Here is an 18,078-nt window from a genome sequence, read left to right as displayed (position 1 = left end):
GTATGCTTTCCTTTATTGGTCAGAGTATTGAGTACAGGAGTTGGGAGGTCATGTTGCGGCTGTACAGGACATTGGTTAGGCCATTGTTGGAATATTGCGTGCAATTCTGGTCTCCTTCCAACGGAAAGATGTTGTGAAAGTTGAAAGGCTTCAGAAAAGATTTACAAGGATGTTGTCAGGGTTGGAGGATCTGAGCTACAGGGAGAGGCTGAACAGGCCGGGGCTGTGTTCCCTGGAGCGTCGGCGGCTGAGGGGTGACCTTATAGAGGTTTATAAAATTATGAGGGGCATGCATAGCATAAATATGCAAAGTCTTTTCCCTGGGGTCGGGGAGTCCAGAACTAGAGGGCATGGGTTTAGTGTGAGAGGGGAAAGATATATAAAAGAGACCTAAGGGGCAACTTTTTCACACAGAGGGTGGTACGTGTATGGCATGAGCTGCCAGAGGATGTGGTGGAGGCTGGTACAATTGCAATATTTATGAGGCATTTGGATGGGTATATGAATAGGAAGGGTTTGGAGGGAAATGGGCCGGGTGCTGGCAGTTGGGAGTAGATTGGGTTGGGATATCTGGTCGGCATGGATAGGTTGGACCGAAGGGTCTGTTTCCATGCTGTACATCTCTATGACTCTATGACATTGATGTCGCTGGAATGGCCGGCATTTATAGCCAATTCTTAGTTACTTGCGAAGGAGATGCTGCCCCACAATGTTGGAAATCTTGACATAAAATAGATGGTAGTGGAAAAAGAAAACTATTGGTCACCTTACAAAAGGGTATTAATAGTTTATGTTGTAGGTGGCATCCTGGAGGAGAGGGTCGATGCAGACTCAATGAGCTGATTGACTTCTTTCTGCTCTGTAGGAATTCTATGATTCAATGTTGGGTCTCTGGAGTGCCACCGACATCCAACACCCTGCTAAACAACCATTGCTCAGTTTGTTCCCTATGAGTAAATGTGGGTAGGAGCCATACATTGCCAAGTTCAGCTAAGATCTCATCTGATATTGAAATCGATGATATACACCAAATATTGATCAGAAACTTTGGTTGGATTTCCCACCTCCTGTAAACTAAGGGCAGGAAGAATTGTGATGTTCTTATTGGTGTCCTGGTTGAGTTCAGTTAGTTTAACACAGGTCAGAGATAGGATTTAAGGTTCATGGATCAATAGCAGTGCCTGAAGGGAGGAAAACTTTTGTTTGCACCTTTTCATTTAAAAGAAATCTTTCTTCAGGCCTATCATCAAAATTAACTTAGACCTTTGTTCTATGATTGTTGCCAAACCTCTGGAGATCAGTGGACAGTGGGCCATTTTGTAGAGGGTGAGCAGATTAAAATAATTTTCCAGCATCCTTAGATTACTTACAGTGTGGGAACAGGCCCTTCGGCCCAACAAGTCCACACAAACCCTCCAAAGAGCAACCAACCCAGACCCTTTCCCCTACATCTAACACTACGGGCAATTTAACACGGCCAATTCACCTAACCAGCATGTTTTTGGACTGTGGGAGGAAACCAGAGCACCTGGAGAAAACCCACGTAGACACGGGGAGAATGTGCAAACACATCACAGACAGTTGCCTGAGGCAGGAATTGAACCCGGGTCTCTGGCGCTGTGAGGCAGCAGTGCTAACCACTGTGCCACCCTATATCCAGCTAGTGAGATTGTTGTGTTAATGCTGGCTTGATTTCTCAGGCTGCTTCTGTTTGTTCAACAGGTTCCTCCACTGGGAGTCAGCTCCTGACTATATTGTTTGTGCTGCTCTCCTTTTCTGTTTACAGTCATAAGTTTTGATGAGCTCACCAGGGCACTTTAGCACCTGAATTTTGAGATTGTTCCAATTATTTGTTTACACTGACTAGGATGTTCTTATTTAGATCTGTGTAACTACACTTGTCTGTTTATGTTTTGCCAATGAGACCTGGCCAAACCTTGTGTCTGACATTTTGCTTCTCTTTAGTACCAAAAATGTATGAACAAGGAACAAGAATAACCACTTGGCTCTTCAAGCCTGCTTCATCATCCAATAAGATTATGACTAATTTGATTTTAACCTCAATGCATTCCTGCATTCTCCAATATCTTCCATCTCTTTGGCAATAAAGAATCAGTCTACCTGTGTCGTAAAATTATTTAAAGATTCTGTATCTTTTGAGAAAGGGAATTCCAAAGACTCTTATGCCGTGAGAGAATATTTTCCTCACTTTTGTCTTAAATGTGCGATTTCTTATTTTTAATCTATGACCCCTAGTTCTAGATTCTCCCACAAGAGGAAATGTCCTATCCATATATATCCTTATATCGATATAAGTCCCCTACGGATCTTGTTTATTTAAATTCAATCACTCTGAATCTTCTACCCTCATTAACCAATCTGCTCATTCCAGGTATTAGTCTAGTAAATCTTCTCTGAATTATTTTCAAAGCATTAACACCCTTATGTAATATCTGTGACCTGCAGTGTTCCCTCTAACGTTTTTCTTCTGTGGACCACTGAGGTTTGGAACCAGAGAACAATACTGCGCTCTATGCTAACATATCGATTGTCATGCACAGCTTGGAGAGAATTTTGATGACTAGTCCTGTATCAGTACTCCAGATGCCAAATCACCAATGCACTGTATAACTGAAGCATAGCCTCCCTGCTCCTGCGCAATATCCCTTCGCAATAAAACATAACATTCTATTAGCTTTTCTGATTACTTGCTGTATCTGCACACTAACCTTCTGTGATTCATGCACTAGGACCCCTGGATCTCTCTGAATTTCCCAGCTCTGCAGCCTCTCACCATTCAGATAATATATTTCTTTTTTATTCTTTCTGTCAGAATGGACAATTTCACACTGCCCCAAATTCGTCCCACTTTATTTGCCAGATCTTTGCCCACTCACTTCACCTATCTACCTTTCTGGCTCCTTATGATCTATTCACAACTCACTTTCCTACCTATCTTTCTGTGATCAGCAAACTTAGCTCTGATACTCTTGGTACCTTTGTCTAGATCATGTGTATAAATTGTAAAATCTTGATCCTGCCTGTCTGAAAAAGACCCATTCATATCTACTCTCTGCTTCCTGTGAGCCAGTCAATCTTCTATTGGGGGTAACACATGATCTATAACCCTTGATATAGCACATTATCAAATAATCAATCTGGTACAGTACAGGACTAAATAACACAAAGAGGGAAGTTGCAGTTTGACCCTATACTGTAATGATGTCAAAGAATGATCATTACAATTGCCCCTTTCTTGGCTAAGGCTGATTCTGACAGAATGCCCCACGTTATAATATGTGAGAGTAAAGGTTCAAACATTATCCTATAACAGCCAGGAAGGAAAAGTGGCAAAAGTATAGACTCAAAATTGATCTATTATTCCTGCTGTTTTACTAAGCAGGAAACAGTCAGTGATGTAGGTTGGGAAATTAATGTGTAAATTTATGTGCGATAACAGTCATTAGTTTTGATAAGAATGAAAGATAAGAGTCGAAAAGTGTGGCGCTGGAAAAATATACCTGCAGGTCAGGCAGGAGAGTCAATGTTTCGGGCATAAACCCTTCGTCAGGAATTTGGAGGGGGAAGGGGGCTAAGACACAAATAGGGGGAGGGGTGAGGGTTGGGGGGAAGGTAGCTGGGAAGGGGATAGGTGGATGCAGGTGTGGGGGTAATTGTGAAAGATTGGTGGGGAGTTTGGAGCCAATAGGTAGGAAGGAAGATGGACAGGTCAAGAGAGTGGTGCCAAGTTGGAGGGTTGTGTGTGGGATGAAGTGGGGGAAGGGAGACTTGGAAACCAGTGAAGTCGATGTTAGTGCTGTGTGGTTGAAGGGTCCCAAGGCGGAAGATGAGGCGCTCTTCCTCCAGTTGTCAGGTGGCTTAGATTTGGCAGTGGAGGAGGCCCAGGACTTGCAAGTCCTTGGTGGATTGGGAGGGGAAGTTGAAGTGTTCGACCACAGGGCAGTGGGGTTGCTTGGTGCATGCGTCCCAGAGATGTTCCCTGAAATGCTCCGTGGGTTGGCATCCTCTCTCCCTGATGTAGAAGAGACCGTCTTCCTTCCCACTCTATCCGCTCCACCCTCCCCACCAACCTATCAAAATGACCCCCCCCCCCCCCGCCACCTGCATCCACCTACTGCCCTCCCAGCTACCTTTCCCACAGCCTCCCAGGTCCACCCCCTCTCAGCCCCCTTCCCCATCCACATTCCTGATGAAGGGTTTATGCCTAAAACATCAACTCTCCTGCTCCTCAGATGCTGCCTGCTCATCCAGTGCCACACTTTTCAAGTCTGACTCTCCAGCATCTGCAGTCCTCACGTTCCCCTAAAAGAGGAGAGGCCAGCTGAAGAATATCAGAATAATCACCAACTTCCTTTTCGTTGCAAATGTCTTGTCACCTCCCAATCTGCGTCCACCTTCCCCACAGTTCTATGAATTTGTTTAATCAGGTCTTGCCATTGCCATAAAACTAGGGACCTATCTAGCTGCAAATTATGGTATCTAAGACAGTGAAAGTGATATGCACCAAACTGCCATAGTTCTGCAAGATAATAAATGGATTGTTAAAGGATCAAGAATGAAAGGGCGCAGATTTAAAATGATTTTCAAAGGAAGCAAACGCAAGGTGAGAAAACCTTTTCATATAACACATGGTTCAAGTCTGGATTGCATTACCTGGAAGTGTGATGGAGGCAGGTTCAGTTGAGAGATTCAAAGGGGTTTGGATGATGATTTAAATAAAAACAATATGCAAGGGTATGGGAAAAAGACACTGTGTCATGGTGTTCATTTGGAGAGCTGGTACAGAGACAATGACCCAAATGGCCTGTTTCTGTGCCATTATGTTTTTGTGATTCTGTGATTTATTCTCTTTGAATTGGACTTTATTATTTGTAGCAATTGTTACCCCAGAGAATTTCCAGTGTTCAGTCTTTAAGCTAAAGCTGTATTCATGAGATTAGAGATTCAAACTGACCCATTTTATCTGAGTTGGAGAGTAACCTGTTAGCAGCTCTGTGCACCTGTGGCTGAAACTCTACCCTGCTACTACACCCTCTCTGATAATGATCTGCCTGGAATGTGCTTTCTGAATTCCAGCCTTTTCTCTCAGGATTATCTGATTAACACAGAAGCCACTTTATTCTAGTATATAGCTGTGACTAATGATTTCTAGAAAATATATTAATTACGCATTTTGTACGATTATTGTCAGGGGTGCTCATTGCATGAAAAGGGCTTGATGCTCTAGGAGAGAACCGTATGGTGAAAGATGGGAGGCCAAACAGGAAAGCACTGGATTAATTGATTCTGGAGGTTAAAAAGGTATCAATGAGAGTTTGGACAAAAGATGAACTGAGGCAAGGTTGGAGGTTGGTGATTTCATGGTATATAGGGGTGACATGGTGGTTTACTGGTTAGCAATGCTGCCCCACAGTGCCAGGAATCTGGGTTCAATCCACCCTTGGCTGGCTGTCCATGTGGAGTTTGCACATTCTCCCCGTGTCTGTGTTGGTTTCCTCCAGGTGTTCTGGGGGTCTCTTCCCACAGTCCAAAGATGTGCAAGTTAGGTGGCTTGGCCATGCTAAATTGCCCATAGTGTCCAGGAATGTGCAGGCTAGATGGATTAGCCATGGGAAATGCAGTGCACAGGGATAGGGTAGGGGGGTGAGTCTGGGTGGGATGCTCTTCAGAGGGTTGGTATGGACTTAATGGGCTGAATGCCTGTTTCCACACAGTAGGGATTATATGAAGTCACATGACACCAGATTATAGTTCAACAGGTTTACTTGAAATGACGAGCTTTCAGAGTACTGCTCCTTTGTCAGGTGAAGTCATGTGAAGAAGCAGTGCCCCGAGAACTTGCGACTTCAAATAAACTTGTTGGACTATAACCTGGTGTTGTCTGACCTCTGACTTTGTCCAACCCCATCCAACACCAGCACCTCCATTTCATGATTCTGTGAAACTAGGCATTCTATGCGACCCGGCTGGTAGCTTGCTGCAGAATTGAGTAGGATGCCTCATTTGCAAACTGTCAAGGAGGAGGTTGAAATTAGTAGCAAGGGTATGGTGTTTGTCACAGAATTAGGTGAAGTTGATAACTGACACAGACTCTTCTCTCCTTAAACAACTATTCACAAATAGGTTCTGCAGCATACAGTGGACTGATCAGCAAAATGATTATATACCTGTTTTCTCAGTTATTTAGTAGCTCCTTATTGTATGGTGGAATGTGTTGCAACTGGGTGAAGACAGGTTTCTACAATGGTGAAAATGAGGACTGCGATGCTGGAGATTAAAGTCGAGATTAGAGTGGTGCTGGAAATGCACAGCAGGTCAGGCAGCATCTGAAGAGCAGGAAAATCGACGTTTCAGACAGGAGGCCTTCATTAGGAATGAGGCTGGGAGCCTCGGGGGTGGAGAGATAAATGGGAGGGGGGTGGGGCTGGGGAGAAGGGAGTTGAGAGTGCAATAGGTGGATGGAGGAAGGGGTAAAGGTGATAAGTCGGAGAGGAGTGGATAGGTGGGAAGAAAGATTGACAGGTGGGACAGGTCATGAGGATGGTGCTGAGCTGGCAGGTTGGATGCCTACCTTGAAGAAGTTCTCCAGGTTTCTACAATGGTCTATTATTGCTCATTGTCTAGATTCAATCTGAAAAGGCCTACTTTAGATTAGATTTAGATTTAGATTAGATTACAGTGTGGAAACAGGCCCTTCGGCCCAACAAGTCCACACCGACCCGCCGGGGCGAAACCCACCCATACCCCTACATTTACCCCTTACCTAACACTACAGGCAATTTAGTATGGCCAATTCACCTGACCCTGCACATCTTTGGATGGTGGGAGGAAACCGGAGCACCCGGAGGAAACCCACGCAGACACGGGGAGAACGTGCAAACTCCACACAGTCAGTCGCCTGAGGCGGGAAATGAACCCGGGTTTCTGATGCTGTGAGGCAGCAGTGCTAACCACTGTGCCACCGTGCAGCCCACAAACACATACTTGTCTATGTGTTGAGTGACCCCAATAAACTCTGAAAAAAGTTGGGGAGGAGGGGTAATGGGAAGAAATGACAGGAAATAAAATTGCTGGAAATGCAACAGGCCAGAAGTTGAGCAATAGTGTTAACTTGAGAAGCCTTCAAATTTTTCTCATTGATTCAGAGGATATGGGCTTCACTGGCTGGGCCAACATTTATTGCTTAACCCGACTTGCCAAATGGAAGTTGGTAGTGAGCTGTTTGGTGTTAGCACACCCATAATGCTGTGAGGGAGGAAGGTCCAGGAATTCGACCAAGAGATACTGGAGAAACGATGGTATGTTTCAAAGTCAGGATGGTGTATGGCTTAGAGAAAACTTGTAGGTGATAGTAGTCTCACGCATCTGCTGCCCTTGACCTTCTCTATGGTAGAGATTGTGGGTTTGGAAGGTGTGCATTTTGTAGAAGGCTTGTGTTGCTGCAGTTGTACATCCGTACTAAATGGAATGAATGTAACGGGGAGGGGGGGAGCTGAACATCTTAGATTGCTTTTTCTTAGATGGTATTCAGCTTGAGTGTTGTTGGGGCTGTATCCATCCAGGCAAGTCGGGAGTATCCCATCACACTCCTGACTTGGGCCTTGTGGATAGTGAACAGGTTTGGGGGATACGGAAGATTTTGGTAGGACTCCTTCATACCATACTTGGTTAAATGCAGCCTTGATGTCAACGGCAGCCACTCTGACCTCATCGCTGGAATTGAGCTCTTTGGTCTTGTTTGAATCAAGGTTGTAACGAGGTCAGGAGTTGAGTAATTTCTTGCTACTCAAGTATTGCTTAATAGCACTGTTGATCACTCCTTCCATTGCTTTACCAATGCTTGAGAATAAATTGATAGGGCAGGAGTTGGTTCGGTTGGATTTGTTCTACTTTTGTGTACAGGGCATAACTGGGCAATTTTCCACATTGCTGGGTAAATGCTAGTGGTGTAGCTGAATTGAAACAGCTGAAAAATGTGTTGCTGGAAAAGCACAGCAAGTCAGGCAGCATCCAAGGAGCAGGAGAATCGACGTTTCAGGCATAAGCCCTTCTTCAGGATTCTCCTGCTCCTTGGATGCTGCCTGACCTGCTGCGCTTTTCCAGCAACACATTTTTCAGCTCTGATCTCTAGCATCTGCAGTCCTCACTTTCTCCTAGTTGAATTGAAAAAGCTTGGCTAGGGCCTTGTTAATATTAAAAAATATGACAATAAAACTCTCTACTGTATTTTTAAGGCCCCTGTTACAAGGTTGTAACCTTTCCGCTTACTTCAAAATTAACCTTATAGTTTCTTCAAACGTGTTTTGTTTTGTGATTCAGGAAGGTTACGTAGACCTTCAAAAGACAGGTTCGGGAGCAAAAGTCCTGTCCTGTGTTTGATGTGGGATTTGAGTAGAAATTTGCTTTTATAAGAGATGAATCATTCAAAGAGACTTAAAAACTTCTAAAACATTCATTCATGGAATGTGTGTATCATGGACTGGAGCAGCATTTATTGTCCATCCCTAATTGCCCAGAGGACAGTTGCTGTGGGTGTGGAGTCACATGTAGGCCAGACCAGGTCAGGATTTCTTGACAGATTTCCTTCTCTAAAGGGATGTTAGTAAACCATATGGGTTTTCCTGACACTTGGCAATGATTTCATAGTCATCATTAAACTCATCATTACTATTGAATTCAAATTCACCATCTGTCATGGTGGGATTTAAACCCCAAGTCCCCACAACATTACCTGGGGTCTCTGGATTAATAGTTTACTGATAATACCACTAGGCCATTGTCTACCCCAATGGTATGAAATGGTTTTGTGAATGTGGTATTTCTCACTCTCAACTGTGCATTAGTAACAGCTGTATTAGATCATTTTAGTCCTTTCTCATTTTCATGAGTTCTGCTCATGTTGAATGCTGGCTGAGAGATTGTGGGCAGTTTGAGGGAGCATGAAGATATGAGTAAGGGGAATGAGTTGGTATTATATTGACATGGAGAATATGAGAGGCCATGGTGTGGTGAGAATGGGTGAGGAGTCTGATCTAGAAGCTTATTAAAAAACAGATGAAGTTTCAGAGAAATGAAACAAACCTTCTACTCATAACATCTCTGCACTCACCCCCACATCTGGGTGGCAAAGTGGCTCAGTGGTTAGCACTATTGCCTTTCAGCACTACGGACCCAGGTTCGATTCCAGCCTTGGACAACTGTCTGTGTGTTTGCACATTCTCCCCGTATCTGTGTGAGTTTCCTTTGGGTGCTCCGGTTTCCTCCCACAGTCCAAAGATGTGCACGTCAGGTGAATTGCCATGCTAAATTACCCACAGTGTTAGGTGCATTAGTCAGAGGGAAATGGGTCTGGGTGGGTTACTCTTCAGAGGGGTCAGTGTGGACTTGTTGGGCCAAAGGGCCTGTTTCCACACTGTAGGGAATCTAATCTAATCTGTGGTGATTTATACTCTCCTTCTAGGATTGTTGGGCCCAATGTTACTTCTCAACCACTGGACTAAAAATCATACTTTTAATGCACTCAGGAAATTTCCCAACTTGAACTATCCACCTTGGTAATGAAGGTCTGACTAAATAGACAAAAGTAGGGACTGCAGATGCTGGAAATCAGAGTTTAGATTAGAGTGGTGCTGGAAAAGCACAGCAGGTCAGGCAGCATCCGAGGAGCAAGAAAATTGACGTTTCGGGCAAAAGCCTGAATTTCGGGCAAATTCCTGATGAAGGGCTTTTGCCCGAAATGTCAATTTTCCTACTCCTCGGATGCTGCCTGACCTGCTGTGCTTTTCCAGCACCACTCTAATCTAGATTTGACTAAATGTCAATCTTGGCTTAGTGACAGCACTGTGATCTGAATCGGAATGTTGTGAATTCAAGTCCCAGTTTAAACAATCTAGTTAACACTGCAGCCAGTACTATTTCATATTAGATGGTAAACTGAGTCCCTTTTCTTTTCAAGTCGTCATTAAGCTTCCTAATTTATGGGGTCACTTCACAGGTGTCCATGAAGGATTTTAAAAAATAAAAGACTATACTAATCCACGAAGATGTATTAATAGTAACATTAGCATCTTTGCTGATGATACAAAGCTGGGTGGCAGGGTGAAATGTGAGGAGACTGTTAGGAGATTACAGGGTGACCTGGACAGGTTAGGGGAGTGGACAGATGCATGGTTATCACTTTGGTGGCAAGAACAGGAAGGCAGACTACTACATAAATGGAGTCAGGTTAGATAAGGGGGCAGTACAGAGAGATCTGGGTGTTCTTGTACACCAGTCAATGAAGGCAAGCGTGTAGGTACAGCAGGTAGTGAAGAAGGCTAATAGCATGCTAGCCTTCATAACAAGAGGGATTTATCCGAGTACAGGAGCAAAGAGGTTCTTCTGCAGCTGTACAGGGCCCTGGTGAGACCGCACCTGGAATATTGTGTGCAGTTCTGGTCTCCAAATTTGAGGAAAGACATTCTGGCTATTGAGGGAGTGCAGCGTAGGTTCACGAGGTCAATTCCTGGAATGGCGGGACTACCTTACGCTGAAAGAGGGGAGAAACTTCTTCACCCAGAGAGTGGTGGGTGTGTGGAATGCTCTGCCCCAGAGGGCAGTGGAGGCCCAGTCTCTGGGTTCGTTTAAGAAAGAGTTGGATTTTGCAAGGTTTGTGAAGGTTTGTAGCTCAGGTTGAGGTTTAGGGTGTAGGTTTGATATCCAGACGTTTCATTACCTGGCTAGGTAACATCAGCAGTGGCGACCTCCAAGTGAAGCGAAGCTGTTGTCTCCTGCTTTCTATTCATATCTTTCTCCTAGATGGGGTTCCTGGGGTTTGTGGTGATGTCATTTCCTGTTCATTTTCTGAGGGGTTGATAGATGGCATCTAGATCTAAGTGCTTGTTTATGGCGTTGTGGTATTCCTGATTCGTATTCCTGAAATGTCGATGTTCCTGCCTCTCGGATGCTGCCTGACCTGCTGTGCTTTTCCAGCACCACTCTAATCTAGATTCACAGATGCTTGCCTAATCTACAAAAGCCACTTCCGATGAACAAATTAACAAGTTTTGATTCTGATTCTGTTATGTTTTAAACCTAAATGAAAATCTTCCAGTTTTTTTTAATGCTGAAGATCACGTCATCATTTTTGGAATAATTCTTTCAAGGGATTTGCCAGACAACACAGAAGACTAGTGAGATTCAGTAATGCTTCAAGAAAGATTTCACTAATTAGAGGCCGAAGTACAGAGATACTTAATGACCTCTCCAGTGGAAAATTCTTCAGAAGCATTTGAGAGCAGATGCCATGGAGTAGAAGTATCCCTCTGGTGTGCAAAATAGTCTGATGTATCAAAGTGCTTCTCTATGGAAACTGCTAATTATTCTTCAATTGGCCTTGCTGTTTGTTGCTAGGTTACTAGGCAAAAATCTGATCCTACCAGGAGGATACAACAGAGGTTTGTATGAGTGAAGCTCAATCTTAATGCTATCTCTCACTAATCTTCTATTTTTCTTATTGCACCTGACTCTTCCATTTCCCCTGTACTATTAAATGCAGTTGCTACCACGTTGTGATGCCACTTGTGTGCAAAAGTGAAACTGGTCAGTTTTTAAATCAAACTTACCACAAGCTAAGGATGTTCATGGCTCCACAACCTGTTTCTGTGCCTGTTTCACAACTTCAATAGCCATGGAAAATGTGCAGATATTCTCACTTTAAGGAGATAATGTGTAATAGAGAAAGCAGGAAACAGACTTTAAAAAAACCAAGTTATGTTTCAGGCAGCCAGGGAAGCCACAGGGCATGTACACTACATTATATATTGAGCAGGTGAGACCAGTTTTCTCCAAATGCTATCCCTCAGATCTGAAAGTGTGTTTTGAACCCGAGGACACAATATTTAGCTGTGATGTTGCTGGGAAGTGTATATCCTGTCAAAATTATTTACTGAGGATGAAGTAACAGAGGAATGGAAAAAAAATGAACTGGTGTGTATTAAAAGGGTTTTGCCATAACTTGCAGTCCTCCTGAGACTGTTTCTTTATGAAGGTTACTGTTGTACATTAATAATTCTTGACTTTTTTTGTTCCTTTTTTTAGGTATCTGGGAATGGCACAAACATGTATTCGTATACCAACCATGCTGCAGAGTCAGATAACTTGTGAACACATCTGAAGGAAGATTTCATGTAGAAAGCTGCCTCTGATTCAAACTCAAAATGGGGCAATTATGAAACTAAATTTTAACTCTTCTGTCATTTTTTTTAAAGAAAAAAAATCGAAGAAATGTTCTTTCAGGGAAAATGTTGGATCTCCTCCACTTGCCAATACTGACTGCAGGTTATGTGGAACGATAAAAGAAATGAAGGGACTTATAATGCATGATGAATTCACTGTGCCTGCATACAACTAAACATTCAAAGTTGTTTTAGGAGATAGGTCAATTTTGCTTGGGATGAGTTAGTATGGAACAACCATTAGTGTTGCACACAAGATGGCCAAATCAAAGGTGTGGGGGGGTAGGGGGGAGAATCTAATTCTATTGTCATGAATATTCAAAGTCCAACATACAAATTAGGTGCCAGAGTAGGCCATTTTGCCCTTCAAGCCTCGCCTATCATTCAATAAAGTTCATGACTGATCTGATTGTGGCCTTATATTCATACTCACATGTATCCCTGTTAATTTGCAACTTCCTTGTTAGTTGTGAATAGCTCTATACAAGAACCAGTGTGAGGGAGGAGGGATCCTGTGGGCTGTGGTGTAAAACAGGAATAGCTAGTGCCTAGCAGGCTGTGGCATTGTATAATTCCCTTACTGGTAGGACCCTTTATTTTCCAATCACATAAGCATTATTGAAAATTTACATTTTTACTGGTTAAGACAAATTTAATCTGAGAAAACTGTATGCACAAATGAACATGAGCACATTGCTTTGAAGATGCAATAGTTTCTGAAGTTTGGATTAGTTTGGTGAAGCATGAGGAGACAGCAATTGTTGCTAAACTAATAGCAATCTTTTTACTGATTCTGAAATGATGATCTTGTGTTAAATACAAACACTGCTTGGTAGTAATGGTTAAAGTTAAATATGCTGTTTAAGGGGCCCTCTTCTACCACTGCACCTTCAACTAAAAGTCCACCCATGTTGCCATCCATGATGCTGGAATGGAAGGATGTACAGCATCCAAATACCTTTCAAGTCTATTGAATTTTGGTTTGGAGTTAATAGCTGATTTCTCATCAGCTCCACATGTAAACCCCACAGGCAGATTATTCTTCCTGTTACTCAGTGAACAGGAAAGAAGCATTCTATTGTCACATATTCACATTCTGCTTATCTCCCAATATTAATTCATGCATAGTATGCCAAATCATATCTAAATATGTAAACAATTATTTATGGTCAGAGTCACAGCAGTAAATTTCCATTACATGGAAGAGAATCTCTTTGCCCCGTTGCCTGCACTCCCTCACTATTGCCGAAATCCCTTCAGCCTCTTTTTTGAACAAAGACAAACAAAAAGACAGGAAGTGTTTGTATTTAACACAAGATCATCATTTCAGAATCAGTAAAAAGATTGCTGATCTGCTAGGTAAAAACAATGACTGCAGATGCTGGAAACCAGATTCTGGATTAGTAGTGCTGGAAGAGCACAGCAGTTCAGGCAGCATCCAAGGAGCTTCGAAATCGACGTTTCGGACAAAAGCCCTTCATCAGGAATAAAAACTGGTTTTATTCCTGATGAAGGGCTTTTGCCCGAAACGTCGATTTCGAAGCTCCTTGGATGCTGCCTGAACTGCTGTGCTCTTCCAGCACTACTAATCCAGTATCTGATCTGCTGCTAATTAAGGCCCTTAAGTGGTCAATTAATGACCACTTAAGGGCTTGAGCAGGCTTCCAACATTCCTGGTTGACTGGACAAATAACAGCCTTCCTGACTGTGATAACAAGACAGTCTGCCTGAGTGTGAGTGAGTGTGTGTGTGTGTGTGTGTAATGTAGATGAAGGAAGGGAAAGACCCAGCCAATATCTCCGCTCCTCCCCAAAGATGCTGCCTGACCTGCCAAGTTTTACCAGCCTTCTTTTGTTCTTATTCAGATTTCTAGCATCTGCAGTATTTTCTTGTATGTTGCAACAAAGTTGTGCCTGGCAATGCTTGTGGATGGGCTATTATGCCTCCTTGCCTTATTTTTGCCAACAGTATCTATTAACTCTTTTGGAGGCATGCAAACAAATCTAAAGTAATTCGCTTTCAAAAACTTCTCTCTCATTGAATGTTTTTTCTCTTTCTTTCAGCCCCCTTATGTTCTTTCGTCATGTCCCCAGCATCCTTTAAAGATTCATAGATTCATACAGTACAGAAAATGCCCTTCGGCCCATCGAGTCTGCACCAACATAACCACCACTAAAGACATGCTTATCCAAATTTCCTGTGCTTGTCCCATATCCTTGAATGTTATTATTTTTGAAATGCTCATCCAAATATTTTTTTTAAATGTTGTAGGGTTTCCAGCCTCCCAGGCAATACGTTCCAGATTTCCGCCACCCTCTGCTGAGTGAAAAAGTTTTTTTTCCCAAATTCCCTCTGAATCTCCTGCCCTTTGCCCTAAAAGAATGCCCTCTCATGATTAACCCTCAACCAAGGGAAATAGCTGCTCTCTGTCCAAACCCCTCATTATTATATTCGCCTCAAACGTGTCTCCTCTCACTCTTCTCTGTTCAAGAGGAAACAATCCAAACATATCAAGTATCTCCTTCTAGCCCAATTTCTCCATCCCAGGCAATATCCTGGTGAACTTCCTCTGTACTCCTTCTAGTGCTATCACATCCTTCCTGTGGTGAGGCAACCAGAACTGCACACAATACTCCAGCTCTGGCCTGACCAATGTTCTGTACAACTCCAACATTACCTCCTTACTCTATACCATAACTGATGAAAACAAGTGTCCTTATGTCTTCTTAACTATCCTATTCATGTGCTTTGCCAACTCCAGGGATTGTGAGTAAATAGTCCAAGATCCCTCTTCCTTTAAGCCACGTAGTGTCCTGCCATTCCTTAAATATCATCTACCAATGATCTGTTCATCTGACCAATTTATCTATATCTATATCTTCCTGTAACCTACGACCATCTTCTTTGCTATTAACCACTATATCAATCTTGGTTTTATCTGCAAATGTTCTTAACTTTCCCCCTACATTTTCATCTATGCCATTTATGAATATAACAAACAATAAGGATCCCAGTACTGACCCTTACGGTACACCACTGGACATTGCCTTCCAGGCACTCAAACAGCCTTCTACATTTCAGGTCCTATTATTAAGCCAGTTTGTGATTCATCTAACCAAGTTTCCCTGAATTCAGTCTCCATGTGGGACTTTGTCAAAGCTTTGCTGAAATCCCTATAAATTGCATCAGCTGAACTTCCCTCATCCACACACTTGATCATATTTTCAAAAGGTTCTAACAAATTTGTAATGCATGACTTCCCTCTGACAAAGCCATGCTGACTATGCCTAATTAACCTATACCTTTCCAAGGGCTATTAATTCACTCCTTCCGAATTTTCTCCCAATAGCTTCCCAACCACTGATATGAGACTCCCTGGTCTATAATTTCCTGGTTCATTTCTGCCACTCTACTTAAAAAGTGGAATCACATTAGTCATCTTGCAGTCCTTTGGCAAGTTCCTGTAGCCAGAGAGGAATTAAAATTTGTGTCCGAGCCCCTGGAATTTCCTGCCTTGCCTCCCACAGGAGCCGAGGATGCAATTCATCAGGGTATTTAAGCCCTACTGAGCCTACAATACCTCCACATTTCCTATGTCAAAATGTTCAAATTCCTCACAGTCCCTTTTCCTGAATTCCATACCTATGTTCTCCTTTTTCCAATATAAAATCTTTTTTTCACTTTTCCTTACGCTCCTCTTATGATGGCTGAGGATAAAAGTTTCAGTAACAAAAGTTTGTACTCCCAGTTTTGCTGTTGTAATTGCTCATGTCAATTGATTAGTATAAGCTTTTGTCCAGAAAATGGGGTGAAGAGATGTGAGGATGAACAATGTGAGTTAACAATGAGCACCAGCCCAAACGATGAATGCCAGGTGACACATTTTGAATATATGTGTTAATGTTCTTAGTTAGTTGAATCTTTATTGCTGTATCAAAGACAAATTATTGAGCTCCGGACTGACTGATGTAAAACCAGCCGCATGATGGAATTTTGATTGTTTGATAAGCCATTCCTGAAGAAGGGCTTATGCCCGAAAGGTCGATTCTCCTGCTCCTTGGATGCTGCCTGACCTGCGCTTTTCCAGCAACACATTTTCAGCTCTGATCTCCAGCATCTGCAGTCCTCACTTTCTCCCTGATGGGAAATTGTAGTTTATTGTATGCCTGTGAAATGCCTGCTTGTCAATTTTTATACAAATATTTTAATTCTGCAGTCACTTTTTCTGCTGAGTTGCTATATGAAGGAGATTATGTTAAAGATGTGAGGGTGTTTACTGGCAATAGTGGTCTTCAATATCAAAAGAATCCTGGGTTCACTCAGTGGCCCAAGAATGCTAACTCTGCTGGGAATGTGCACCCAAGAGCAAAGTTGACCAAGAACACATATGTAGTACATGCGGCTACATATTAAGCCCTTTCTCAACAGGTTGACCTACACCTGATTAAGCTGGAGACCAGTTCTAGAGACACCTTGAGATTAAATAATTGTTTTGAATTGTGGAGACTCCCTGGCCATGCCAGAGGAAATATTGCTCACGTGTTTCTCCCTGGATAACTCTGGTAGAGTTATAGACGTATACAGTAAACTTCTCTATTACCTTACTCAACTATTATCCCTCAAAGTCACTAAATCACCTCTGTTTATGATCTTATGGTAGCAAAATCTTCATTCAAGAGTACAGACTGATTTGTAGACCCTTAAAGTTTCTACCTCCAAAGCTTTGGGAGCTGTACAAAGTATTCCGTGTAATAGTACAAGGCAAATTTATCTAAACTAGATTGTGATGGAATTGGTTAAGAACAAAATTTGATCAGGCGACTAAGATGTTACTGAGCCTTTTCACAAAGGAACAGTGTTAACAATGTGACTGCAGGGTTACAATGTAAACTATAACTTCTTGCTTGAAATCCTCGCTTTATTGTAATTGTCAAACCATAGTGCTGTAACTTAAACCTATTTATTGTACTTCCACTGTGTATATGTGCACGTGTGTTGTTTCTGTGTATCACTGTTACTGACACCTTCTGTATTTTAATTGACTTGATGCATCACTAATCGTATTTATATCTTGTTAAATGAAACTCCATTCCTATTTGAGGATTGAAGGATATATATAAAACAAATGCATGTTATTTTTTGTATTAAAATCCTTTTCATGGTAATATTGGTCCTATTACACACTGATTTTTAGGGTTTTTGAAATATTGCCAAATTGATAATATAGAAATGCTATGAAATATCAGTGTGATCCATATATGAAAATAAAGGGAAAATAATTATTTTTAACTTACACTTTTTTGTCGAGTTGCTAATTGATCTCACAGACACTTCAATGTACTTGCACATATGGGAGATGTTGGGACAGTGTTAACATCACCAAACTAGCAATCCAGACACTCTAGTCGAATCCATAGATTCAAAACTTAGCATGATGATGAAATCTGAATTCAATTCAAAAGTCTGAAATTAAATGGCAGCCTAATGGTGAGCATGGAACCACTGATGTAAAAATCCATCTGGTTATTAATGCCCTTTAGGGAAAGAAATATGCTGTCCTTATCCAATCTGGCCTGTAGATAACTCCAAGCACAGCAACATTGGTTACTCTTAAATGTTTCTGAAATGGTCAAGGAAACAATTCAAGCACCTATGAAGTAAAAGAAACATAAGAAACAGGATGATCCCTCAGCATCAATCTAAACACTGGAAATGACAACAGCAAACCAAGCCCTAACAGCCCTGCAAAGTCCTCCTTACCAATTCCTGGGGGCTATTGCTATCACAAATTTGAGAGAAATGTCTCACAGATTAGGGAAGAGACAGCCTGGCGTTGTGTATA

General features: G+C 42.3%; 1 protein-coding gene across 1 annotated transcript in view; it reads left to right on the top strand.

The window, feature by feature from the left end:
• Positions 1-13,663, top strand: part of LOC122544736 (mucin-1-like) — a 43,632-nt gene extending 29,969 nt beyond the window's left edge. Inside the window, exon 7 of the mRNA XM_043684043.1 lies at positions 12,100-13,663. Coding sequence (XP_043539978.1) covers positions 12,100-12,165 — 66 coding nt within the window. The 3' untranslated portion in view covers positions 12,166-13,663. The remainder of the gene's footprint in view (positions 1-12,099) is intronic.
• The last annotated feature ends 4,415 nt before the right edge of the window (positions 13,664-18,078 follow it).

The sequence above is a fragment of the Chiloscyllium plagiosum genome, chromosome 51 (assembly GCF_004010195.1).
Source record: "Chiloscyllium plagiosum isolate BGI_BamShark_2017 chromosome 51, ASM401019v2, whole genome shotgun sequence".
Lineage (NCBI taxonomy): Eukaryota > Metazoa > Chordata > Chondrichthyes > Orectolobiformes > Hemiscylliidae > Chiloscyllium > Chiloscyllium plagiosum.
This window is presented reverse-complemented; position numbering and strand designations above follow the sequence as displayed.